Source organism: Poecilia formosa, unplaced genomic scaffold (genome assembly GCF_000485575.1).
Source record: "Poecilia formosa unplaced genomic scaffold, Poecilia_formosa-5.1.2 Scaffold107, whole genome shotgun sequence".
Taxonomy (NCBI): domain Eukaryota; kingdom Metazoa; phylum Chordata; class Actinopteri; order Cyprinodontiformes; family Poeciliidae; genus Poecilia; species Poecilia formosa.
In genome coordinates, this window is record NW_006800046.1 from 415522 (window position 1) to 441451 (window position 25930).

Consider the following 25930-nt stretch of genomic DNA (forward strand, 5'->3'; position numbering starts at 1 on the left):
CCATTATGTCCACAGGTGTGGATTTGACCTATGCACAGGGGCGATCAGCAGCCATTGACCCTTTGACCTGGGTCAATTTTGGTCAAGCTCCCCAAGTAAATCACTGGATGTGGAAGTTCCACAAGAGCAAAAATATTTCCGGGATGAATCCGGAAACACAGGAAACAGTGAACTCAGTGTGGACCGTCGTTATCCAACTGAGGCGCCGCACTGAAAACACCGAGCCATGCCTGAGTGTGTGTTGCCATGAGAATGAGAGGCTGTGTTTCCCTAGCAACCACTCTGCAAATATGCCACCTTCCTCCAGTCTGCACTCTCTCCTGATGAGATTCGATGATGCAAGGGCGGCAGCAGCGGTGTTAATAGTTACACCAGTCAGCGGGTCAGACGTGGTCCAGGCTGCGTAAGAAGCACAATAATGAGATTAATTTGATGAGCTTTAAAGTACAGAAGAAAGCGCGACATGTGCGTTCAGCTTTCCAGGCATTGGTTTAACAAGTAGCTTTGAAACTGAGTTAGCAAGTTTATGTTTCTCATTTACATTTATGAGCTGTATAGCTTTAATGTTGCTCCTTTAAGAAGGCTCCTTGTGTAAGCCCACAACACCAGAAGACTGGATGTTTTAGCCTCACGTTGCAGGCCTTAACAGTCCATTCCAATATTTTTGCTAAAGTTGAATTTTTGTTTGTGGTTCACATTTCCAAATGATGTATTGATGTTTTTCAGCCACAAAGCTGAAAAGAAAGATTTTTCTTCACTTACTGCTTGGTCAAGCACCAGCCATTTTGCTGTGTTGAGTTTGATGATGATCCTCTTTCCTTTCTGTCCGTCTTCTCCAGGTGTCGGGTGCTGATGCTGTAACCAGCGCGGGGAGCTGAGAAGCCCTGGTTGATGCAGTGAAGTGTTCCAGTGGGATAAACACAAGCAAAGAAGGTAGGGAAACAAAAGACAGTGAGCAAAAACACATTATTTTTTGGAGAGCCGGCTCACTCGGCGCAGCTGCTGAGCGGGTTTGACCCACAGGCCGGTGAGCGTCCCGTCACTCGAGGGCAGTTTGTGGTTTCCAGAAAGACTCTCAGAGGGTACAGAGGAAGCTTGAATTGGTGAGTTAATAGAAGTTGGACTTGGCAAAGAGAGTGAGTGCTGTGTCTTTGCTCAGCTGCTGAGCTGTAACAGGAGGATTCTTTCAGCGGGAGCTGAAAGGAGCCAGGAAGGCTTAGCTCAGCTGCTTGGCTCCCGGTCTGAACCAGGTCTGCTTTTCATGCCCATGTGGTCGCAGAGATGTGTCTTCATTGAGACTCGAGGAGGCCCCTCGGCTTGGTTCCTCCACTTTGCTCCCTGGTTGCGTAAGAGGGATTCTTTCCTCCACTTTCACTCTGGCTATCTAGAGGTTGTGTCTGTTTGCATGTATGAGAAACTACTGCGACCAGAAGCCGGTGATGGCACTTCCCGATTCCAGGAATGTTGTGCCTCAATGCTCCAACAGTCAGTGATCTAATGACTATTATGCAATGTGTGGCCCCTATTGCCTCCTGCCTCCTTCTTAGACGTCTTTGCACCCAAGGGCCACCAGCGAGACCAAGTGGCCCCCTGACGGAGATGTCCTGTGACAAAATAAGGCCAAGAAGTCGGGAGAGTGCTGCTCAGTGGTGAAATGGAGAAGTGAGGCAGAAAGGAGAGCTGCAGGGAATATTTTTTGAGGAACACATTCTGGTGTCAGAAACTAAAAGAGAAAATGAGCTTTTCAGTGCAACAGAAACATGAGCGGCGACAGAGAAGCGTCAGAAAGAGGCAGAAATTAACAGAGCCTCGGGTCTGCGGCAACACCCTCAACGCTGCACAGCATCGCCCTCTGAATAAGGTGTGAACAACGAAAGGAAGAACTGAGCAGCATCCGGGTCGAAGCTAATAGAGAAAACCACAGGGCTTTAAATAGACGTCGAAAAGAGAAGTGCGAAGTGGACTTCACACTCAAACAGAGGGAGGAAGAGAGACACGAGTACGAGTTTACATCCGTCTCCAGAGAGACGGCGAGTGGCAAACCGGAGCCGCTGGGGACTCTGAGCTGGAAGAACTAGGGGATTTACTCACAGCGACGCTTTCAGAAGGCACGAGAAAATAAGACAGGAAGAGAGAGAGTTAGGGGTGAAGAAGCCAAGGAAGAGGAGCAGCACCAAGAGGAAAAGAGGGTAAGATGACAGAGAGTCCATGAGATGCTTTTCTAATTTCCTCTATCTGAAACTCGACATGCCGTGGCCTCGTGATTGCCACGAGCGAGGTGCAGTTTCATTTTAAAGACACACATTACAGGCAGTAAACAGCGACCGTTTGTGCAAGCTTCACACCGTTTCTCCCTCCGTCCTCGGCTGCGGCGAGCAGACGGCATTGCCAGGCCAACGGTATCCTGGCAACCATCCGCCGAGCGCTGCTCTGGGGATGGACCTCATGCTGCTCCAGTCTAAGCTTCTCGTGTGTGTGCTGATATGTGTGTGGATACCTCTGACAAAGGGAAACATTGCGTCACCTGGTTTTAGTCGCTTGTGGTCGAGGATGTGGTTCGAATCTTCTCGACTTAACATCGCAGCCCCTCATTAAGTCTCCCGTTCATGTATTTTCCAAGGTTATAAGGCAAAGTTAGATAAGGTGTGGGCTAAACTCGTTTGTTGGAGCAATGACTCAGCATGCAGAGGTACTTCTTTGCTGATATAGACGCAGAAGGATATTTGAGGAGGCATGGGTACCATCGGAGATGATGCAGAACATCAATACCGGCCGGCTGTGTCTCGGTGCTGCATTGCGACCCCCGCTCTCGTCGAGTGGTAATGAAAAGACTGAGCCTTGTTCTTTTTCTGCACGAGGGACGGTGGCATCTCGTAAACATGCTAATGCTGGCTGTAAATCCTTCCTACATGGACCGATAGGCCCCTCCCGAGTGCTAACATAGCACAGCAGAGGAAGTAAAACCTTGGCTTCTGTCACCAAAGTCCTCCTGTTGTACAACAAGAAACACAGATTTTACATCCACAGAGCTTTGTGTCTGTTATTGCCGTGTCCCAGTCTGGGTTAAACTTTCTGGTAGTGAATGTTCCTGTTCCTCTACCTGCTCTAAAGACGCTCAGGAAAACTTTGAAGCTCAGCAGTATGATAACATACCTTCAGTGTTTTGCAAAACTGTGCATGACCTTTGAACTTTTTCACATTCTGACATGTTACAGTGACAAACCTCAATGTATTTCACTGGGCTTTTATGACATAGACCAAAACTAAGTAAAATGTGAAGAGTGCGGTGCTGTTTTCTTTTGATACTCAGACTCAGATGCCATGTAATCAGCAAACCAGTGGTAGTTTAATATGGCAGGATGAATTTTGCTCAGTGCTCAGAGGAACTAACAGCATCACAAAGACCACAGCAGAAAGATCCAGGATGGAGGTGTGTGAGGTTTAAAGAAGGATTACAGGACGACTGTTAGTCCACATCTCTGCTATTGTTTAATATGAACAAACAAGTTGGTTAGACCTGATGACAGGACAGATGAAGCTAAATAATCTCCAACTTCCCCACCTTCCCAACTCAGCTCCTCCAGACTTAGCCATCAGCAATTAGCAAACATATAATTGACCTGCGGTTCTGATGAGCTCATCATGGAAACTATTTCTCAGTCCAATATTACAATAGAACTGTTGTAAACAGCATAATGGAAAGGTGTTGTTATGATGACGTGCTGAAGGCGATGTGTCAGAAAGAGCAGGAGCTTCTTAAAGAGACAGAGGCCCAATTTCAAGGCATCAAATTGCAAAGTCAAATTTATTTCAAGTTATGTTTGATATATACAGTATTTTCAAAACAACTGAAGGTAATGTAGTTACTTAACTGTGCTATAAAGTTGTACTATGTATCCGGAAAATAAGTTATACTGAACGTCTAAATATACTTCAGAATTTTTGGGAAAACTTTAACATGAATGATCACATTCACATTTAGTTTCTTATTGCTTCACAATTAAAGACTACATTTTGTCTGTCTACTCTTGAAATCCCAATGAAATTCATCCTTATGAACATAATGTTGCAAAATGCACATGGATACTTTTGCAAAGCACTGCACTTCTCATTCTACCTGTGTTTTTTTTTAGCTCTAGCATCCACCATGTTGGTTCAAAGGTGAAAAAAAAAATCTCTGCAAAGCATCTATAGACCACTGCCTATAAAAACCATTAGATGGGAGCAGTCTGTATACGGCGGGTTCTTATTGGGTTACTATAGTAATGTAAATGGATTAAAACCACTGCCCAGCTCTAGTGACTCTCAGTAAGTGAGCTAAATGATTTGGCGCTGGATTTAGACCACGCTGTAAGTGGATACAGCATATTGGACATAAACTGTGATCAGTGTCACTGATGACTGGGGCGCCTGCTTCCTCTCTGGAGATGCTGCCTCAACAGAAGGATGGAGAAGACGAGGAGCGAGGCAGAAATGCGGACGGGTTAGATGAACCTGAGGTGTCCTCCATGTCTCTGCTGTGTGTTGGTGTGTTTCTTGCGCGCTGCCAGGTCCTGTATGCATTTTGTTGTTTCCTCCCGTCCAGGTCGCTGGCCATGGGGAACCTCATTAAGGTCCTTGGCAAGGATTTAGAGAACTGTCCGCATTTTTTCCTGGACTTTGAAAGTAAGTGAGCGCCAGGGCGTGTGTGCACGTGTCTGTGTGCTTGGATTGTGAGTGTGGAGCGGAAGGTGGCGCCGTGGGAGGTCGGTGGCCGGGTACCGAAGTGGGGCGGGGAGGGAAATGTTGGGGTGTGAGCTGCTGAATCGTTGATGGTGTGATGGAGTGTTGTTGAGGGTGTTGTTTCTCATTATCAGATGCTCTTCAGTCCCACTCTCACTCAGATAATTGTGTAGATACCATTTATTAGACATCGGCATTTTTGGGAATCAGAACAGAATCACCTGCAGCAGACAAGGCTTGACGTTATAATGCTCTAAACACAAACACCTTGATTTCATGGTAATGCAGCATTCACAAAAATAAAGTACTATAATCACCTTTGCTTAAAATGCACATAAGGCTTTTTTGGGGTTGTGGGGACAGTAGGAGAACCCAGAGAAATCTCATGCGTTCCCTAAAGCCAGGACCAGTAAGCTACATTTTATTTGTATAATTTTTCAGGCTGCAGCTAACAATTATTTTAGTAATCATTTATTCTATCAATTATTCTGACAATTAGTCAAGTAATCCAAAAATAAATGTGCACACTGTTTATATAGTCATTTAAACACTTACAATATTCAAAATGTATAAAATAGGCAAATAATAATAGGCAGTTACTTTTCTGGGTAAGAAAATAAAAACTTTATTGCTTAAGTTACAATAAAATGGCATTGCTTAAGTTTAGCGCACATGATTATTTGGTTACTGAATTAGTTGTCGATTATTTCAGTAATCACGATTAGTGCGACTAATTGTTTCTGCCCTAATCAGTTTTATTCACATTTTGAGAGAAATGTGTGAAAAGTATTAAAAACTTACCAACTCTTGTTGCTAGGCTGCCAGCACGTCCTCTGGACCGAACTTGAAATCACAGCCGTATGTTAGTTGTGTCTGTATGGATATTTAGTGTGTAAAGATTGTGTAGATTTTTGAAGCTCAAAGGAAAAAAATCTGAATTTAACCCTTTTAAGTAGTGAGTTAGCTAGCTCACCAGAGAGCTAACAGGCTACATCTGTTTAGGGCTACACCTGAAACAGACGTACAAAGTGGTGAAAAAGACAAAATAAAAGCAAATAATGACCAATTAAATTTTGCTAAACACCTACAGTAGTTTTGCTTGTTGCGCCTAATGTCAGGAGCTTGACAAGGCCTTGCTAGCTAACTACTAGGCCATGCTAGCTAACTATACTAACTAACAACTTTAGCTAGCATAGCCATGTAGAGGATAGATGAAGCTACACACATGATTAACTTCACTTGTTTCATAAAGTTAAAGGTAATTTTCTTCCTTTTACCTTCATACACACCTTGCGCAGTTTCAGGTGAGAGGTGGGGAAGCAGGAAACTGGACTTTTGAAGACAACATGTACCTTAAAACCAGCCTTTGCCTTTCATAGAAAAGTATACAAGCTGTACATTTAGGAGGATTAGATATGTGTTTAATGTCTTCAGTTTTTTTCTGTATTTGTCACCACAAACTAGTGCATTCCAGGGATGTAGCCATGTAGTTATTGCTTCCATGCACGTTTCTGTGCCGTGTTGGTGAGCACACATGAGAGCGGGACTGAAGATGCTCTGTTGTCAGTGTTGCCATGCATCACCCAGGCCTTACTCCCACCATGCCATTCCAACAAACCGCTCTCTCATCCGGTCGCCCACCTCCACCACACCGCCTCCTGCACGCCACACACATATGCGGCTCACACACACACATATCCATACACCTGTGTGCGCACAACCCCTCCGCCATCCCCTCATCACCCACAGACTTCTCCCCTCTCTCTGTTCCAGGGGGCTCATGGGAAACCTCCTGAAAGTGCTGGCTTGCGCCGAACTTGAGCATGGGCCAATAGTTTTCCTTGACTTTGAACGTGAGACCATCAGCTTCTTATTTTGAGTTATCCCTTTCTCTTTGTTGCCTTTCCCTTTTATTTTGACACCATTCCATCTGCCTCAGCTAACATCGTACCATCTCTACTTCCTGGTTTTCTGCCCCCTCTCTGTTCTGTTTCCCTCCACGCTTTATCTTTTCCTTTCACGGACTGGCATTTTTGAATCATTTGGCTTCTTTTGAGAGAATCCATCAAAAGAAGGGACTGCTATAAGATGGGAAGCAATACGCTTTGATCGTCACAGACAGAAAGATGAGAACAAATAAACAGCAAATGTCAGTCCTGTGTGGGTTTTTTGTTGCTTGCCGATGACGATGTTACACACAGTCTGTCGTCATCCAAGTACATCCTCCTCATCCTCCTCATCCTCCTCATCTCCTGCTGGATGTCGGGTCTTCCTGCGTGTTTGCTTTCCACTAATGCGGGTGTATGAGAGTGTGATGAAGAGGCTGAGAAAGAGAGAATGGCTGTGGAGAAAAGTGCTGTGGATACAATCACTCGTTCTCCTTCTTCCTCCACTTTAGAGGCTGCAGTGCAAAAATCATCCATCCTAACAAGATCTTTGACGTCTTAGAGTTGATTGAAATGAAACGGACTGCAAAGTTATTTCCATTCTCTGATCAAATATCAATTTTCTTCTTTATTAGTTGTTACTTATGTTACCTGCTAGAAACTTGACGGGACCAAAGAGCCTGTTAGGATGTAGATGCACAGGGTGGTAAAAGTATTTTCCTCCTTAAAGATTGTATCTGTTTTTGATTTTATTTGGTCACATTTAAATGTTTCAGATCTAGTTTTAATATCATGAAAAGCTCGGTAATGCAGTTTTCAAACGAGGTATTTCATTTTATTATGGAGGTAAAGCTATTCAACCCAACCTGGACCCATGTGAAAGTGTGTTTGTCATCAACTAGCTGTAATTTACCACCATTTGGTGGTTTTGTTTCATTAGTCAAACCCAGGTCTGTAGAAGCAAGAAACAGAACCTGTCTGACAACATGAAGTTGGCTAAGACGCTCCAGTCTGCCAACAGTTACTAAACCACTTATAAAGAGTGCAGGAAACCCCAATGAGAGCAACTATCCACAACCAGAGAAGAAATGAAACAGTGAGGAACCTTCTCAGGATTGGCCAGCCTCCCATTGTTGCTTCAAGATGAAAAATACAAGAGTTAACAAACTGAACAAAGACGAAGAAACTGGGCAAAATGGTTTCTGCTGTTCACCAAAATAAAACCCCCAAAACTCAAAGACCCGTCTCATGTTTATTTCATTCATATTGGAGGGTTTAAGAGGATGGACAGCATGGTTAAGGAGATGGCTCAGCATCCTACTGGGATTTATGGGCATTCTTTGAGTAGGCCACTCCAAAACCTTTTCTTAGTGTCTTGTTTTTCCAAACCATTCAGACGCAGACTTGCTGGCAGGCTTTGGATCATTGCTCTGCTGAAAAACTCAAGTCAAGACTTTCTGATTCGGGATTTTTTCTGCTAGAGAGCAGCATTTATGGTTCAATCAATCACAGCAGGTCCTCCAGGAACCGAAGCAGCAGAGCAGCCGCAGACCTTGTTTGACTGTCGGAACGATGTTCTCTGAAATGCTGTTAGCTTTAAAGTTCAGCTTTTGTCTCATCAGTCCACAGAATATTTTTCTGAAGGATTTTGGGGATCACCAAGATGTTGGAAAGTGTTGGCCAAAATCCCTCCAAAGAGACATAAAAGACTCAATGCCTGTTGTCACTTGTTACCACCAAAGGTCACATAACAACTTACAGGTTTTTAACACGGGTTCAGGTTGGTTTGGCTAGCTTTTTTCATTATTTACTTGTCTGATATTGAGATTTACTTGACCTGAAACATTGTAAGTACGTCATAGTGTTGGGTCGGGGGGAGGCAAATACTTTCTCACAACGCTGTGTTTGCCCTGTATCCGTTCATATCCTGCCCTTTCTTTGCCACCTTCCCCCCTTTAACAGCTGTCTTCCTCCTTCTTCTCCTCCCTCGCCAGCTGTAGGTTAGAGCGGGAGTCGGGGGAGCTCACTGCTGCTGGCGTGAGACGTCAAACTGTCAAATAGGCTGAATCCCTCCCCCCCCCGTTTCATTATGCATGTGATTCACTCGACTTCAAAAGCAAAAACGAATGAGTCAGAGTAGGGAATGGCAGCTTTAGAAGACCTTACCCCCCCACAATCCCTCCTCATCCACCTCTGTGCCATCTGTGAGCTCTCTCTCTCTCTCTCTCTCTCTCACTCTCACTCTCTCTCTTTCTGTTTCTGTCTCTCTCTCAAATCGGAGGATGCTCTCACCTCTGTCACACAAGTCTGGTTTGAGCCGACCTTTGCCTGAAAACTTAACTACAGGGCTGTGTTTGAATGGCTACTAGCGACGTTTTGTGGACAGCTTTTTAAAATTTTAATCATGACAACATCATGCTTAAAAATGAACATTTAAAAAAAAAATTTTTTACCAAATGATGCAGAAAACTGTTTTTTTTTTTTTTTAAGCCAAACCAGTGGGTAGAGAGATTAGCGTTTACATGTGATTTTAAAATTACACTGAAAAATTTGCACAATGAAATAATTTCAGGAGTAATTCTGTTATCAGGTACGCCTGTTCTGTTTCTTGGTAACATAAAAAACAAAAGCATCAAATCACATGGCAACGGCTTACCTACATCCCCAAAACAGATTCCTGCACATCATCACAAATCACGACTGGATTTTCCAGTATCAGCTCCATTGATCCACTGCTGCAACCTCTAAGGTTTCTGAGCTACTACAAGATTGGGGATTTCCCCCCCGCCCCCATAAAATAATAATAATAAAAAAAAAAATCATGACAGGAACAGGATTATTCCGATCCATCACACTGGATGAAAGAGAACAAAACTTTCTGGTAGATGACACCGAGCAGCCAGGTCCGTTCAGATGATAACGTCCTAAATGTGATTATCTGATGGAAAGAATAAAATGGTGCAACAAATCGATGAGCAGAGAGAGGAGCAAACCTGTAGGGAGCTCACTCAGGCTACTTGTTTCTTCCTGTTTTATCTCAGCTAAACTCACAAACACACTTCGCTTGCGAGAGGACTTCCTGCTCCTCCAGTTTAGGTCTGGAGATTGGTTTTGTTATCGCTCCCTAATTAACACCTAGTTAAGACGGCATGTTGTTTACCCAGAGAATAAAAGAGGCTGTAATGAGGCGTTATAAAAATAGCAAAGGTTGCGGCGCTTAATAGGGCAGCCGGTGTGTGCATGAGGATGGCACATCTCCCATGACTGCTGGCTCTCGGCAGGACGGCTGTGCCTGCGGCTGCAGGGACCGGCGGCGTTGCAGCCCGGGAAACTCTCCCTCACGTTCCACCTGAGTCACAGAGACAGACAAGAAACCCAAACGGTACCGTGACTCAAACAGAACACGTCCTGAACTTTACATCCACTCACCATTAAAATAAATGTTAGAGTGATTCTGGACTTTCAATGATTCATTTGAAACCTTTTTTTTTTATAGGTGGGTGTGATCGCACGACTCGCATGTATGCAGCTGTTTTCAGTCTCTGTTAGTAACAGGTTGCCTATTTATTAACGATACACACAGACACACTCAGACCTGATTGCAGTTCATGTTTTGAAACTTTTGGTGGAAGCCAGAGAACCTGGAGAGAATCTTAGTCTGTGCATTTGTGAATTATGAGACAATTTTAGCTCCATAGAGAGCGTACAAACACAGCAGAGAAAGGACAGGATTTGACATAGATGTTCAGCACACACAAGCAAATTCAAATAATTATGAAGCAACAATTAGGAGAAATAAATTTAATCCTTGGATGCATATCCTTCAACAAGTTGCAGAGAAATCCTTTTTGCTTCGACAGCCACCAATAGGTTTCCAGCATATCTCTGGAGAATGTCTTGTTATTATTATTATTTTAGTAGGTTGGTCTCCAGATACAGACATTTTGACACATGGCGTACATTATTAATGCAGATGAAGCAGAAGATTAGGCTCAACCTCTGCTATCATTCAATCCAAAACACATTTTAATGCGCTCGGTATCAGGAGCTGCGCTTCTATTCGTTTCAAAATTGAATTGTATGTCTTTATTTGAGGCAAACTTGTAAAAATTTCACGATGAATTTAAACTTGTGCACTCTGATTCTTATTCATAAAATTCATCCAAGATGTTTGTTTAAACAGAAAAGTTCGAATGAACCATTCAAAGCCCCAAACAAATCGGAAATGTAAGCCAACGATGAGGCTCTGTGCCGAAGCGAACAAGAACAGAGCAGGTCTGGATATTTTCTTCCTTTGGCAACTAACCTTAAAGGCAAAAAAATAAAATAAATCTGCATTGGTCCACAAAATTGTCGCATAAAGTGGTAAAGAAGAAGCATAAGATATTACATGGATTAGAGGAATGGACAGCAGAAACATATTTTCATTCCAGCCTCAGATAAATCAGTGTGATTTACTCCGTTTGGTCTGCAGTCTGTAGTCAGACCTGACTGTGTGACGGAGGGCATCCCAGACTGACCTCTGACCTCTTGACACATAGGAAGTCAGTGAGTGACTCTTTAACTCTCAGCCCAGATATAAACCTCAATTTGATGAAGTTCTGCAGCCACAGAGAGAAAGAAAGAGAGAGAGAGAGAGAGAGAAAGACAGAGAGAGAGAGAGAGAGCTCAGGGGTTTTTTCTTGACCTTCTAGTATAACTTTCGCTCTTTCTTCCTTATTAACCTCCTTTTCTCCTCTTGTTTTTAACCCCCTTCTCTCGCTCTTGGTCTTCTTTCTGTGAATACGTTCACCCCTCCTCTCCGCCTTACATCACCTTTCCCCCCGCTCCCGATCAGATGCCCAGCCCACCGAGGCGGAGACGGCCGTGTGGAACCAAGTCAGCGCCGTGCTGGAGGAGGCTCACGGGATCCTGGCCGAGCTGCAGTCCTACAACGGCGCGGGGCAGGAGATACGAGAGGTGAGGCGCAGCACAGAAACAACACAACGCTTTGGACTCAGAGCGTCACATGTGGAGATAAGAGACACAGATATCCGAGTGACGGTGTTTAAAAAACATCAAGAACACAAAAGGTTTTGAACTTTGAAGTGTTCTGTTGGGATTTTATGCAAAGTCAGGGTTTCCCATAGAGTGTCATAAGCCTGGCGGGCCACCTGGCTGCGATTATTTACTTTAGTTTTCTTTTTCATGTTTGCCTTTTCACAGACTTTATAGTTGGTCTTTAGGTATTGTCAATCATGTCTTCACATAATTACTTAGTGATATTTTAAAATTCTCGTTCAACTTTAAACATTTTTTAACTCAAAAACACAGCAGGCAGCTGGATGACTGTCCTAGCGCCCCCTACCTCCAGGCTTAACAAGTTTTCTGAGGGAAACTGTGAAAGTGAATCAATATTGCTTTGTAAAATCACTCATCGCTGCGAATAATAATATTTGGGGATTCTCTGTACCAGCTTTGCACACTCAGTTCGTTCTGCTTTGCAAACTGTGGAAATCTCAGGCAAACTGGATGGACGGCGTCTTTTTTTAAGTCTTGCCACAGATTCTCCATTGCATTTATAACTAAACCGTTATCTGTGGTTTAAGCTATAATTGTTGCTGTAGAGTTTGCTCAATATTTTGTCTGTTTTAAAACTGAAAAGAAAAGATCTGAAACTGAAAAAAAGTTCAAAACAACTTTTCAAATTGAAGTTTTTTTTTTTTAACAGTTTTACTTTTTTCAGTTTCAATTATTTCCTTTTGGTTTCATTTTATTTTTCTGTTTCAAAACTAAAATTTTTGGCCCCAGTTTATCTCCGTAGTTCTCAGATATTCTTGGATCTTTTGTACCTCTGGCTAAATGTTTCACAGTCGGTACGTTTTAGGTTTATTCTCTGTTTTTGGTCCACAAATGCTCCATGAAGGCCAAAAAGATGAACTTTGGTTTCGTCTGACAGAATGCCTTTTCCCACGTTTTCCCACTTTGAGTATCTTTTACAACCCAACACGCTTTAACCTTCACATCCTTTAACTGTCGTGTTCCTCACTCTTCTTGATGCTATTTGTTGTTCACTGATGTTCTCCAAATATCTCCACACAAGTGGGCTGCAGATGTTTTTAAATAAATGCAATATTTTCCTTCTGCTTCCCAACTATTCTCTACTTTTGTGTTGCATAACCCTGATATATGAGACACACTGAATTTTGTTGTAACATAAAATAAATGTAGAGGGTTTATGGGGTGTGATTACCTCTGGTAGAAACTGAACATCAACATCTATCAAAAATTTTCTGCTGATAACTTTCTTCTTCTAACTTCAGCTACGAACGCTGAATCATTTCTGTTCTTTGCTGACGCTGAGACCTTGGAGGAATTTAACCACAAAAATCCATCAGCCCGTGTTTCGCCGGGCCTGGTCACATTTTCACATTGCATCTTCAGTCAGCGAAGCGCAGCAGCGGCAGGACTGCTACTACATACAAATACAGTTGGAATAATACCAACAAAATGTAATTTTAGATTAGAAGTAGGGCTATAATTGTGCATTTCTTATGAGAAATGGATTTACATATCACCTTGTAGCCAAAATAGCTCAAGGATTTCCCTGGAATTTGATTGGTTTAGTGCCGCTAACACAGTTATTTAGCTGGATTTGTTGGGAGTCTCCCAGTACCGCTGGATCTCACTGGTATTGCAAGCTTCATTTGCATCCCGTTAGATCTTAATATGTGATGCTGTGCTAATTGCACTACAGGCAGAACAGAAAGATGTTTCTTTCATGTGAAATACGGCTTAGAGGTGCAGATATGAAGAAGTTGAAGCAGCTTCTGTTTTCCTGCTGCTTTCCTGCAGGCCATCCAGAACCCGGGCGACCTCGCTCTGCAGGAGAAGGCCTGGAACGCTGTCTGCCCCCTGGTGGCCAAGCTGAAGAGGTTCTACGAGTTCTCCCTCCGACTGGGTGAGACGTTTATCTTTAAAAAGAAAGAAAAATCATCTCAGAGGGTCGCAGGACACCAAAAAGTAGAGATTTATGAAACATACAAGGAGGGAGCTTTTATAACTTATTAATATTAGTACATGTTACTTACAAGTATAAATTAGCAAACTAATAAAGAAAACCACAACTTTTCTATCTGCTGCTTTTCTATCTTGCTGCAGCAGCTGGCTGTGCTGCAGTTTTACAGGAACAAAAGTTGAGTTTTATTCTTAGCTCCTGCAAAAGTTTACATCTACATTCATGTTACAAAAATTAGAACACTTTACACCAGCATGTGTTTTTCTAATATACTAGGATGACATATTGATGTTTAAGAACAATTGCAAACCATATCGCACAGAAACGTAAACAGGAGGAAATACTTTTGAAATGTTCTTTTTTGCAATAAAAAGTTAATTTCTGTTTGAGGCATAAATCAGAACACGTTTACTCCAACTTCAAAAAGACCAAAGTTAGGATGTTTCGCTTCAGCTGCATGCAAAGTTTAAACCTCGAACGTCTGGAGATCGAAAAAGCCGTCTGAAAGAAGAATGTGGAAGGGTATAAGTCTGGCAAATAGCTCTCAAAATCATTGGAAATAAACCACTCTGATGTTTGAAAAATAGTCTACAAGCAGAACACGTCCAGAAGAGCAGTCTGAGAGAAGACTGATTGAAGTCTCCAAAAACAGAATGTCATCATGGGACCTGCAGCGGAATCTACCGGATTTCAGCACAATCAGAAAAAGGCTGCACAAGTTGAGTTTTAATGGTATGTGTGCAAACAAATGTGAAACCAACTGTAAATAAGAAAAAAAAAGTTAAAACAAAAGCAGAACTGAAACCTTTGACATTTAAATGACCCGAAATGTACCAGTAAATCCACCGAGAAGAGGCTAGAAACAATGAAATGGTCCGAATCAACGTCTGGGTCTGACTGGAAATGGGGATTTACATCCAAATGAAAATAAAAACAACCCTCAGAGATGTGAGAGCTGAAAGTGAGGAGCTGGGTGAGCTTTCCTCAGCCTGCACATGGTTTACAGTAAATTAATGCGAATGCTGCAAAGACACAAAATCTTACAAAGGGTTTTTTTCTACTGTAAAAATCTTCCTGCACTTGGAATAAGACAAAACTAACTCATAAGTAGCTTTTCAGAAAGCTTGTTGGAAGTAAATAATTCATTAAAATTGATGAGAAAGTTCCAGTTACAAACTTATAAACAGAACATTTCCATCATTAATAAAGAAGTATTTATTTAAAACAGGCTCCTGTGTCTTTCTGAAAAGTTATTTGTAAGTTAGTTTTGTGCACTAAGGTGTTTGAACTGGAAAGTAGACCAAAAATACTTGGCAAGATTTTGTTTTTGCAGTGAAATTGGTCGGTTTTGGGTGCAAAGTTGGAGTGGAAAATGACAAAATGGGAGAAATGATATGCAAGAACCACATTTGTACAAACATACAACATAACTGACTGATGCTTCAACACCTTTGTAAACCTGACATCCCGAGGTGGGGTCAGTATCTTTTGGTTTTAGTCCCCTCTTTACTATATATAATACTCCATGTTACATTTGTTTGTTATGTCAGGTCTGTTTAAGGAGTGGAACATCTAAAACTCACAGGAAACAGAGAATCAAGCTTTCACCAAAAGACAAATCAGTCAGATCTCAGAGCCGCCATGTGAAATTTTATTTTATTTTATTTTATTTTTTAGTCCAGCAGTACTCCTATAAACACACGCGCTGCAGTAGCAGCGTCCTCGGCAGCATCTCCGCAGCATCCTGCCCAAGCCGCCAGGCAGCCGTTGCTAGGGAAACAGCTCTACACGGCCATCCGGTGCTGAAAGAGTCGGGGAGAGTGAAGCAGAGTTCAGCCGCCGCCTCTGCTCTGCCTTCCAATAATACCTCCATTTCAGGGACTCGCTGTTCTCAGCTTACCATAAAGCGAAGGCCTGGCTAATAATTGATGAGGCTGTTATCAGACCTCAACCTCCGCCATGACGGAGAGGGAAACGGACTGGATCCTTCACCATCCGGAGGGTCCGCCTCTCGCTTTCTGCATCCTGAGAGCCTTTTTTCTCTTCATCCTCCACTTTTTGGTTCCGTTGTGCAAAGCAAAGCGAAGCTTCACGCAGGACGGAGAGCAGGTGCTTCGTGGGTTTCTGCCCCGGCCCTTTAGATTAAACACTGCTCTGCTGTATTTATAGACGGCCGTCATGCATTTATAATGTGGCGGAAGAGACGCGGCCGCAGGAGGTTTCGCTTTTGATCCGTCCCCACAGCAGGCGGCCTCCGAGGTCAGTCTCTGCTGTCGCATTTGCTACCGGCAGCAACACCTGAGAACCGGTGAGCCAAACGGCGTTCATTCAGCCGCCGACCCGACAGGCAGAGGGACGCCGAGCTGCACAGCAGGAACACACAGCGTCAGCTTTTTATCGCTTTTTGTCACAAACCTTGACGTTTTTTTACTGTGTGTTTTCTGTAGCGCAAACTAATGAAGTAGAAGGAAAACGCTACGTTGGTCTGATTTTTCTGCAAAGACTAATCTAAACTAAAGTATCAATCCATCATGCTAGTTTCGATCCAATACTGATATCGACTTATGTTATACAGTGAACATCCCACTTTATAAAACTGTTCATGTCTTTGTTTTAAAGTGAAATTAACAGAATTTCAATACTGAGTTTGACAGATCTGGTTTGGAGTTTCTGAGCTGTGTTTTCCTTTTGTAGAGAATGCCCTGCGCAGCCTGCTGGAGGCGCTGACGAGCCCGCCCTACGCCCCCATGCAGCACCTGGAGCGAGAGCAGGCGCTGGCCAAACAGTTTGCAGAGATCCTTCATTTCACACTCAGCTTCGACGAACTAAAGGTCGGAAAGAGTCGCTTTTAGAACGAGCCCTACGGCAAAAGTCTGACCCGTGTTTTGGTTTAGTGACATCTTGAAATCGATTCCGTCCCATTTCCTGTCGTGCAGATGACAAACCCGGCCATTCAGAACGACTTCAGCTACTACAGGAGGACTATAAGCAGGAACAGGCTGAACAACCAGCAGGTAAGATCAGGACAAAGCCCACCGAGGCAGAATGGGTTTACTTTATTGATAAGTCAGTATTAATCTGAGAACTCAGTAATAATAACGGAATCACATTCATAACCCGTCACCAAACTGTTGCATCTCTTCCAGCTGGACGCAGAGAACGAGGTGAACAATGAGATGGCCAATCGGATGTCTCTGTTCTACGCCGAGGCGACACCGATGCTGAAGACCTTGAGTAACGCCACCACCAAGTTCGTTTCAGAGGTACGGTCCATCGCAGGTCAAAGTTTAAGTGACAAAAAAACAAAGCAAAAAGCACACAAGTCAAATGAGTAACAATGTTTTTGGTTTTGTTTTGTTTTTAGTAAAAAGTGTAGTGACCAGTAAAAAGTTTGGGGGGACACAGCAAACAAAACAAAAAACAACAAAAAAAGAAAGAAAATTATTTCTTTATTATTTTGTATTTATTTTATGGTTTCACATTTACATCTTCATTGAAGAAGATGACTCTTTATGTCTTTCTATGACATTAATTAGACTCTCAGCATGTTTCAGGAGGGGGCCACGGCCTCCCCTGGCCCACCTCTGAGGGCCGCCACTGGATAAATGGAGCAAGTATTGTGAAAACCAAGCAGATTTTATGGACTTTCAGAGCCTGATCACATAATCAATCAGTCGATCAGTTACGTTTATTAGCACATTTCAGCAACAAAGCAGTTCAAAGTGCTTCACATCATGAAAACACAAGTAGTCATAAGAACAAAATACATTAAACAATTGAGAAATAAGTAATAAATATTACATTTTGTCGAGTGCCATCATCAAGATCATCAATATATATCAAAATATGTTGATCAATATTCTATTTGTTACAGTTCAAAACACCCTTAATCGTCTACACTATTTTTAGTCTCGATTTAAGGCTAAAGAACGTTGTCCCTAATAAAAGCAGCAAGTTAAAAACAGATCCCGTCTCATTGTGACCTTGTTTTTAACCCAGTGTGGGTCTGTTTTTACGTTTGTGGTACATTGTTCTTGATAAATGTTTAATTTACTAGTCTGGCAAACGTTTTTGAGCGTATTTTGAAGTATTACGCTCCTCTCGTAACGGAAAGGTTTTCTCTCCGATTGTCTTTTTCCTTAAAAAAATAAAATAACACTAATAATCCATGATTTTAAAAAGCTGCAGAGTCAGTTTCCTGATGGGAGACGCTGCTGAGCCTCATACAAAATGCAGAGGACAGGCTGCTCACCCACATCTCTGCCAAGTTGCTTCCACTTCATAGTTTACTCTTCTGTGCGCTCTGTCTCCCCCTAGTGGTCACAGCCGTTTCTGGATGTTTGTTTTCTGTTCTGCACATTAAAGATCCTGAAGTTAAAGTACTCTCTGGTTGTCTGTGCGCAGAACAAGACCCTGCCGATAGAGGACACCACAGACTGCCTGAGCACCATGGCGTGTGTGTGTCGTGTCATGCTGGAGACTCCGTGAGTGATTTTTTTATTTTCTTGATGCTACAGATCTAATTTCTAATTAACAGCCTTTCAAAGTGAATAATATAGACAGTCCAAACTATGAGAAGCTAATCCAATAGTTTCACTCTAATACGCACGGATTCTAGATGGGAAACTTTATGTAACTGGATTTGTCTTTTGGTCACTTTAATTCTACACTGTAAAAAAAATGCTCACTCAACTCGACTCAGACTAGTTTCTTTGTTAAGTTGTATCAACTTTGAAGTTCAAGACATAATTTTTGCGGTCTCATAAATAAATAAATTAATAAATAAATAAGTCAAGTCAAGTCAACTTAACTACATTTAAGTTGACTTAACTAAATTTAGCAAAAATAATAAACTAAAAATTTTATTTAAAAAAAGTTGTCCCAACTTAATTACTTAAGTTTTTACATTATTTCATCAAGTTGACTTAACAGAAAATGTTACATTTTTATGACACTTTTCTAAGTTAAGTCATGTTTTTATTCAGATTTTTTTATTATTATTATTTCTACTTTAAAATTGTTATGGACATAAAATATTTTATACAACATTAAAGTGTTTACAAATTTCCACCAAAAAACAACAACAAAAATAAATTTCTAACTTTTGAAAACGCACACCTTCGTATATGTTTTAATTTTCCTAAATGAAAAAAACAAAAAAACATACAAACAACAACAACATGTCCTTTTCTGCTCCTTAATCTGAATGCAGGATTTCCTTTCACACTGCAAAAACACAAAATCTCACCAAGTGTTTTTGTCCAGTTTCTAGTGCAAATATCTGAGCACACCATAAATAAGACGAAACTAACTTAAAACTGACTTAAAGTAGCTTTTCAACACAATGTAGGAGCTTGTTTTAAGTCAATAATTCCTCACTATCGATTAAAAAACGATTTCAACTGGCACATTATTTCACTCGTGAAAAATGTCACTACAAGTCAAACAATCAACCAGTGCAACCAGCACATTTTCATCAATATTAAGGAATTTAAAAAAGCTGAAACGTTACCTGTAAGCTAGTTTTGTGTCATTTCGGTAGAAACTAGACTGACAAGCCCTTGCTAGATGTTGCGTTTTTGCAGTGCAGAAGCTGAGCCTCTTTGTGACGCTGTGTGTTGCAGGGAGTACCGCTGCCGGTTCACCAACACAGACACCATGCTGTTCTGCATGAGGGTGATGGTGGGCGTCATCATCCTCTACGACCACGTCCATCCCGTCGGAGCCTTCGCCAAGACCTCCAAAATCGACGTGAGTGGTGGTCACGGACGCGCACGGAGAGCCGCGTGTGTGAAGTTAGCGAAAACGTTGCTCATTTTGTTGCATTACGGGTTAGACTGGGATCAAGGAACACACCTGTCACCTTCACTTCTTCACCTTCATGTGGAAGAAGTGAAGGTGTTCGACACAGATATCTTAGCACACCTGAAATAAGACAAACCTAACTTCAGTGAAATATAAGAGCTTGTTCTAAGTCAGTAATTCCTCATGAAAAGTACCAGTTCCACTGGCAGATTATTTCACTCAGAACAAGACAGTTTTCTCATGTTATGAGTGAACTAATCTGCCAATGGGAGTAGCTGCTCTTCATCAGTATTAAGGATTTATTTACGAGCTCCTACACTTTGCTGAAAATGTACTTGTAAGTTTGTTTTTTCTCATTTCAAGATGTCTGCACCAGAAATTAGACTGAAAATACTCAGTAAGATTTAGTGTGTTTGCATTGTGACTGATCATGTTACGGAGTCGGATTTAACCCTTCATCTTAAAAGAGAAGGTCTAAATCGACATTTTACAAATCTGACTGGATCGTGAATAAAAGCAAACATTTCTGCTAGCATATCGATAAAACATGTCGGTAGCATACTGACACGTGTTTGGAGAGTGAAAAGTATTGAAATATTTGCTCCAACTAGTGGAAAACTCGCCGTCTGCCATCTTATGAGAGAACTGCCTTCCACATGACGGCCCACGGTACTTGTTGCTATGGGAACGCCTCCCTAGATATGAGAGAAACGTTGGAAAAGGGAGGCAAAAATGACTGGAAATACCCAAATGAACTGACTAAAATTTGAAATAAATAAGAAAATATTAAAATCACAGAAATGCAACAACAAAACAAATCCCATAAAGAAAAGGCAGTTCAGTCGTCCTCAGGTTTCCACAGATTGTAGACATGAGGCGAGGTTGAGCCCAGGTTGTTGACCTTTAACCTGCTGTGTCGTCTCTGTTGGCTGGCAGATGAAGGGCTGCATCAAGGTGCTGAAAGAGCAGCCGTCCAACAGCGTGGAGGGGCTTCTGAACGCACTGCGGTGAGTACAGAGGCTGGGATGGACACACTTAAGGTCTCACTGCAGTAGGAAAATGTGAGACAGGGAAAAAATATGAGAGAAATGTTATGTTTCATTTGAAAAATATGTTTGTTTTTAGTTTTTTTTTTTTTTTTTCCAAAATCCTCGTTTCCCACTTATTCACACTTTCTATCAGTGTAATTAAAATCTGAAAACAGAAAACGTCTGGTACAACACAAAGATCCACGACTCATTAACCTCGTTTACTGCTTAACTTCTGCTTTATGGTAAATAAAACCTCCATCATCCACTGGCTGTCAGACCAAAGCAGACTTTGGCTGCAACCATTCGTTAGATTTAAACGTTTTCAAAGCAAAAAATAAAAATAAAAAACTGACCCGTATTGTCTTTTTTTTTTTTTTTTTTTGAGAATACACTAAAAATCAAAGACGTAGAAACAACTGATTGTAAAAAAATGTGGAAATTGTACGTATTCCTTTTAGTACGGCAAGCGAAGGAAAATATTGTTTTAATCCTTTGGATCTACAATAATCTAAATAATCTAATTTTCCCACCAAAATATTTCCTGATTGGATCCAGTCGCATGTTTTGAACTCTTTTCCTTCTGAGACCCAGAAACCACTGATCTTGAGGTGTTTTCAATTATTATTAATAATTATCGTTATCATTGTATGAAATGTAAAGAAATTTAAAAAATATTCATGACGACATCCACCAGATTTCTCTGGGCCTTTGTAAAAGAAATGAGCCCTCAGCATGACAGATCCTCAACCGTACATAAAAGTGTTTGTTTCATCTGGAGTCGGGTTTGTTGTGTTAACAAAAAACTCAAAACTATAACAGTAAAGAAAAGGTTTTAGTTACACTTATTAATAATGACTACCATTAATTACTATCGCTTATGGAAAATGTAAAATTAAAAGTCAATATTCTAATTTTCTTGTGCGTGAGGTTATGCTAACAGAGCTGCCATTTCAATTAAATGTTTTTTTTTATTGGTATTTCTTGCTTTTTATAATTGCTGACTTGTACCATCATGAACCATTTCTTGTCATTTCTGTGTGTGACGGTGTGTGTCAACTGTTTTTATTTATTTCTGTAATCCTGCCAGGGGACTACAGATGCTAATTAGCGCTTGTGGCTACATCTAGCATACCTACATATTTAACGTTCTCGCGTTGGTTGATGTGCTCTGACTTGTTTCTGTTTCCCTCTCTCTCTTCTTCAGGTACACGACACGACATCTAAACGATGACAGCACCTCCAAACAAATCAGAGCCCTGCTGCAATGAAGGAACGCCAGAGGAGAGGGAGAAATGTCGGAGCGCACCTGAAGACGGAGGAGGGATGGGGGGAAACAGTCGCCAGAGGCTGAAAAAGCTGTTTGTTTACAACGGACGGAGAGAAGCATCTCTGGGTCTGGAGCAACCTGAAGACAAGAAGAAGAAGAAAAAGAGGAATTTAATTATATATATTATCAGCCGTCCATCATTCTGTCTCTCATTTTGTAAAGTAAGAAAAGAGAACAAAAGAAGAAACCAGAAATGAAGATTATAGATATTTATTAAGCAGGACAGCAGAAGAAGCTCTATTGGGGGGGTAAAATTTAAAGGTCAGAACCGAAATGTGAGAATAGCTAGAGTTACGTGTTCCTGCTGTTAGTCAGACAAGTTTTGCACACTCCCCTTTCGAGAAAACAGCATCCATCTTCTTACCGGTTCCTGGAAGCCTCCCCTCGTCGCCGCGGGAACCGTTGCTCGGCCCCTCGGTTATCCCTCAGCTGCACTGATCCCCACACTCAGGCGAAACGAAGCAATGTGATGGATCCACTCCGGAGATTTGCTTCTTGCCTCTCTGCCCTTTCTGCCCCCCCCCAACACACACACACCCACACACCACCACATCAGTACAGCTGTGGGCTACAGGATGAAAGGACCTACATTTTCTGTTTTCACCCCCCTGAATCACTTCCCATTCATCCATCCATCCAATTTGTAGTTTTCCTTTTGGCACGACATCTACCCTTGTAACGTTCCAGCACAAAAAAAAAAAAGAAACCCAAACCCTTGTTAGGCTGTCTTCTCTCCATGGTGCTAATGTTGCTAAAGCTATCACAGCACTAGCTTCTTAGAGACCAAAAGAAACAATAAAGCAAAACAAACATGCTTCATTATGGAATCACATCCAGCTTTTTCTGCTGAAAAAAAAAACAAAACTCAAACCGTTAGCAGATCAAACCTACGCACCACTCATGGGAACCTACAGCACACTTCTTCACCTAGTGCCAAAAAAAGCTGAGTCGTTTACACTCCTGTTGCGTCGCCACGCTGGCTATGGGGGAGGAGTTTTGTAGTCCTGATGCGTTGCTGATCATCTTTAAAAAAATAAAATAAAAAAAAAAGAAGAGCTGACAGGCAGAGATCTGGCGTTTTAAAAAGAGAGATGTGAGCTTTCCGGTGTAAATAAGCGAGGCTTCTCCTGTCTAACACGCTCCGCTTGGACTCTCAGCCCACATTCCCACTTAATCCACCCAACCAGAGTTCCTTCTTTTAGTGCGAAAAGCCCGAGGGCCAGCCAATCGGAAATAAAACTTTTAACAACAACAAAAAATAATAAAGGAATGCTGTAATTTGGATGTCCATAGACCTTAGTCTGATTTAATTTATAATATATTTTCTATACAGGGATGTGTGCCCAGTACATACATACATAGATGGCATGTTGTAAAAGTTCTGACAAGAGTGTGTAAATAAGGTGTTTCTATTCATTTTTAATTGTTCAGTGACGCTGAATTCGGGTATGTGTTGTCTCTCAGAATTACCATGCGTTTGGCTTGGACCATCGGACTTGCCGTAGTCATAGGTTTCAGAAATTCAGCTTCATTAAGGCGAATGAACCAGAGGGGAGGGGGAGGGGCTCTCCATTTGCTTGTTCTTTTTGTATATTTTGTGCAACAATAAACTTGTCATTTATTACATTCAAATGCTGACGTTGTGCGTTTGTGTGTCACATCTGAGACATGACTGACTTTATTCCATCAGTGTCTGTGTATTAACGACAGATTATGTCATCAGTATTTTATTCAAGCCACCATGTTTGTCGAATTTCAATTTCAGAGCCAAATGACATGTTCCTGTGAGAAACTGCACACATTTACAGATTTTGTGTGGTGTAATAAACTGTCTGAAACATAAACATCTACATCAGTGCAGTGTGGTTAAACTTTAGCAAGTAAAACGTGCATGAAAGCAGGACTTCAAGCTGCTTCCATCCTCTGCTGCGAACTCTTTACCATTACTTGTGAGAGCTGCTTGCAAACTAGCTAATATTATGCAGCTAGCTTGCTAACTCTCACCCAAAAAGCTAAGTGGTCCAATTCCCCGCAAAATATTAATTACTTGCAAGTTGGTTAATATTACATAGCTAGTTTCCTAACTCTCACACAAGAAGTTATGAGTCGCACAGTTCCCAACAAAATATGAGCTACTTCCAAATCAGCTATCAACAGGTAGCTTGCTAAGTCTCACCTAAGAAGTCAGTAGAGGTAAAGTTCTCAGCAAAGAATGAACTACAAGCTAACATTACATACCTAGCTAGCCAACTCTCACCCTAAAAGTTACTAGTGGTACAGTTTCCAACAAAATATATAGAATCAGCTTGAGAACATGTCTACTAGGTGATAGACTTTTTTTTTTTTTAAATATATAGCTTCACATTGTCTCATTAAACAGCAACAAATGAAAAGTAAGGTGAGTTTTGTAAAGCACATAAAAAAGGGACTAAAAGAGTTAACTAAAGACATTCAAGAAGTACTGTAACTGAGTTTTCAAAGTATTTTACCAAAATAAATCTGAAGTGTGTGATGGGCGGCCCCCTTTGATAACTAAATAAAATTCAATTGCTTTTATAGTCATTTAAACAATGTAATAAATACATGTTTATGAAGGGCTCAGAGCTTTAGTAAACATTAGTAAACGAACTGGGAGAAGGTTACAAAAAAGCTTAAAGATTAGGCTGTAAATGTCCATTAAATGCAATGAAGGACTGTCCAATCAGATGTTTAGAATTAAGAGAGCCTGGAAAGAAAACATTAATGAGATCAGCAAGGACCGGGAAGCTAGTCAGAGCTGATGGGATGATAGCTGGAGCTAAACAGTTTGTGCCAGAAACATTTTAATGCCGTGTGTTGAAATGACTCTGTTTGGGTCTCAATCCCAATAAGATACATTGGAGTTTGAGGTTTAAAAGTGACACAAATTCAAATACTTTTGAAAGGAAAACACCAGAAAGCTTTTAATCGGATGTTAGTTATAAACTTCATTTACATTTAAGCCCTTGTGCCGTTTTATTTAAACTTAAAAGCAGATTTTTTAAAAACTTATTTTCAACATTATGTTCAATTTGTTGTAGAATGTACCCCACATTACCACAAGGGGGCAGCAAAAGATCGCTGTAAACGTGGCTCCACATATAATGAACACATAACCTACTAACCTGCTTAATCTGGATCAAAAGACACAAACATAACAGAATCATTATGATAAATATTTGCTCACGTCTTCCTGCATAAAAACAGTTTAATTTATAACAAATTTAGACTTAAAAACAGATTGTTTCAGCTTTAGTTTGTTAAAGTAAAGGTAAAATTCACTGTACGTATAACGTCTTGGAGGTGTAAAGTGGGGCGTGGGGTTACGATTAAAGTGGTCAGCAGGGAGAAATGTAACAGAAAGTAGCAGGATAAAAAAAACAGATTCAAGCTGGAAACAAAAGACAAAAAGCCTTTTGTGTGCGATCTTGATAAATACCTGTCGGTCTGTATTTGCGTCCCAACTGCCATGTCATAAATGGGGAACCATTGTCTCAGTTTACTTCCCCAGTTTTACATTTATAAAATAAAGCTGGGTGTTTATTATGGCTCAGTGAAGACTGTTTGATATAACATAACAGGAGGATTAAGGCAGGTTTCCTCTACACAGTTTAACCCTCATTTAAATGTTCTGAGTATTTCCTTTCAGAATCTATTTGTGTCATGTTGCAGACACGAAAAAGAGGAAGCAAAACATGCAAATCCATATTTCATTGTTGACTTTGGAGAGTCTTTAAGTGCAACAACGTGTGCGCTACTATTTGCTCAGCTAACAGAGTAAATACGAGCCGCGGCTTCAGTTCTTCCAACAGTCAAACGTTATCTCTCATCACTCTGTAGTTCCTCTGAAACGCTTTGCAAATCCACCTCTTACTTCGTTGTTCTGCCAATGCTCCACGGTGACAGCGCTGAGCACTAACCGCCCCAGAGGAGGGAGCACTTATCAGACACTGATACACAAACGCAGCGGTTTCCCTCCGCCGCCCTCCACTTCAACCGACCAGTCAGAGGCGGCCGTCCCTGGAACGGAAATCAGCTGAAGCGTTCTTCGAGCCGTGCGCCAGCTGTTGCGCCACTCGCCAATATGATGACAGTAAACAATGAGATCGAAATAATTTCACAAGTTTTACCACCTTTCCTGAGA

At 41.5% G+C, this 25930-nt stretch overlaps 1 protein-coding gene across 4 annotated transcripts; it reads left to right on the plus strand.

The window, feature by feature from the left end:
• Positions 1–816: 816 nt before the first annotated feature.
• LOC103143295 (protein FAM49A-like) lies at positions 817–23017 on the plus strand. 4 transcript variants are annotated; one of them, XM_007559763.2, is made up of 11 exons: positions 817–933; positions 4586–4665; positions 11446–11567; positions 13443–13548; positions 16300–16436; positions 16542–16619; positions 16752–16868; positions 18010–18089; positions 19230–19356; positions 20347–20417; positions 21646–23017. In XM_007559763.2, the coding sequence occupies exons 2-11, from the start codon at positions 4596–4598 to the stop codon at positions 21707–21709; spliced, it is 972 nt and encodes a 323-aa protein (XP_007559825.1). In that variant the 5' UTR covers positions 817–933; positions 4586–4595; the 3' UTR covers positions 21710–23017. The 4 variants fall into 4 exon arrangements, with proteins under 4 accessions (XP_007559825.1, XP_007559824.1, XP_007559826.1 ...); XM_007559762.2 differs by lacking the exon at positions 4586–4665 and adding an exon at positions 6496–6575; XM_007559764.2 differs by lacking the exon at positions 817–933 and adding an exon at positions 2165–2189.
• The last annotated feature ends 2913 nt before the right edge of the window (positions 23018–25930 follow it).

Excerpts from the sequence above, each read along its gene's own strand:
- LOC103143295 (XM_007559762.2), top strand. The coding sequence starts at position 6,503 with ATGGGAAACCTCCTGAAAGTGCTGGCTTGCGCCGAACTTGAGCATGGG. Across the intron at positions 11,568-13,442 it reads CGGGGCAGGAGATACGAGAG|GCCATCCAGAACCCGGGCGA; the intron begins GTGAGGCGCAGC and ends GCTTTCCTGCAG. Across the intron at positions 16,437-16,541 it reads TCAGCTTCGACGAACTAAAG|ATGACAAACCCGGCCATTCA; the intron begins GTCGGAAAGAGT and ends CCTGTCGTGCAG.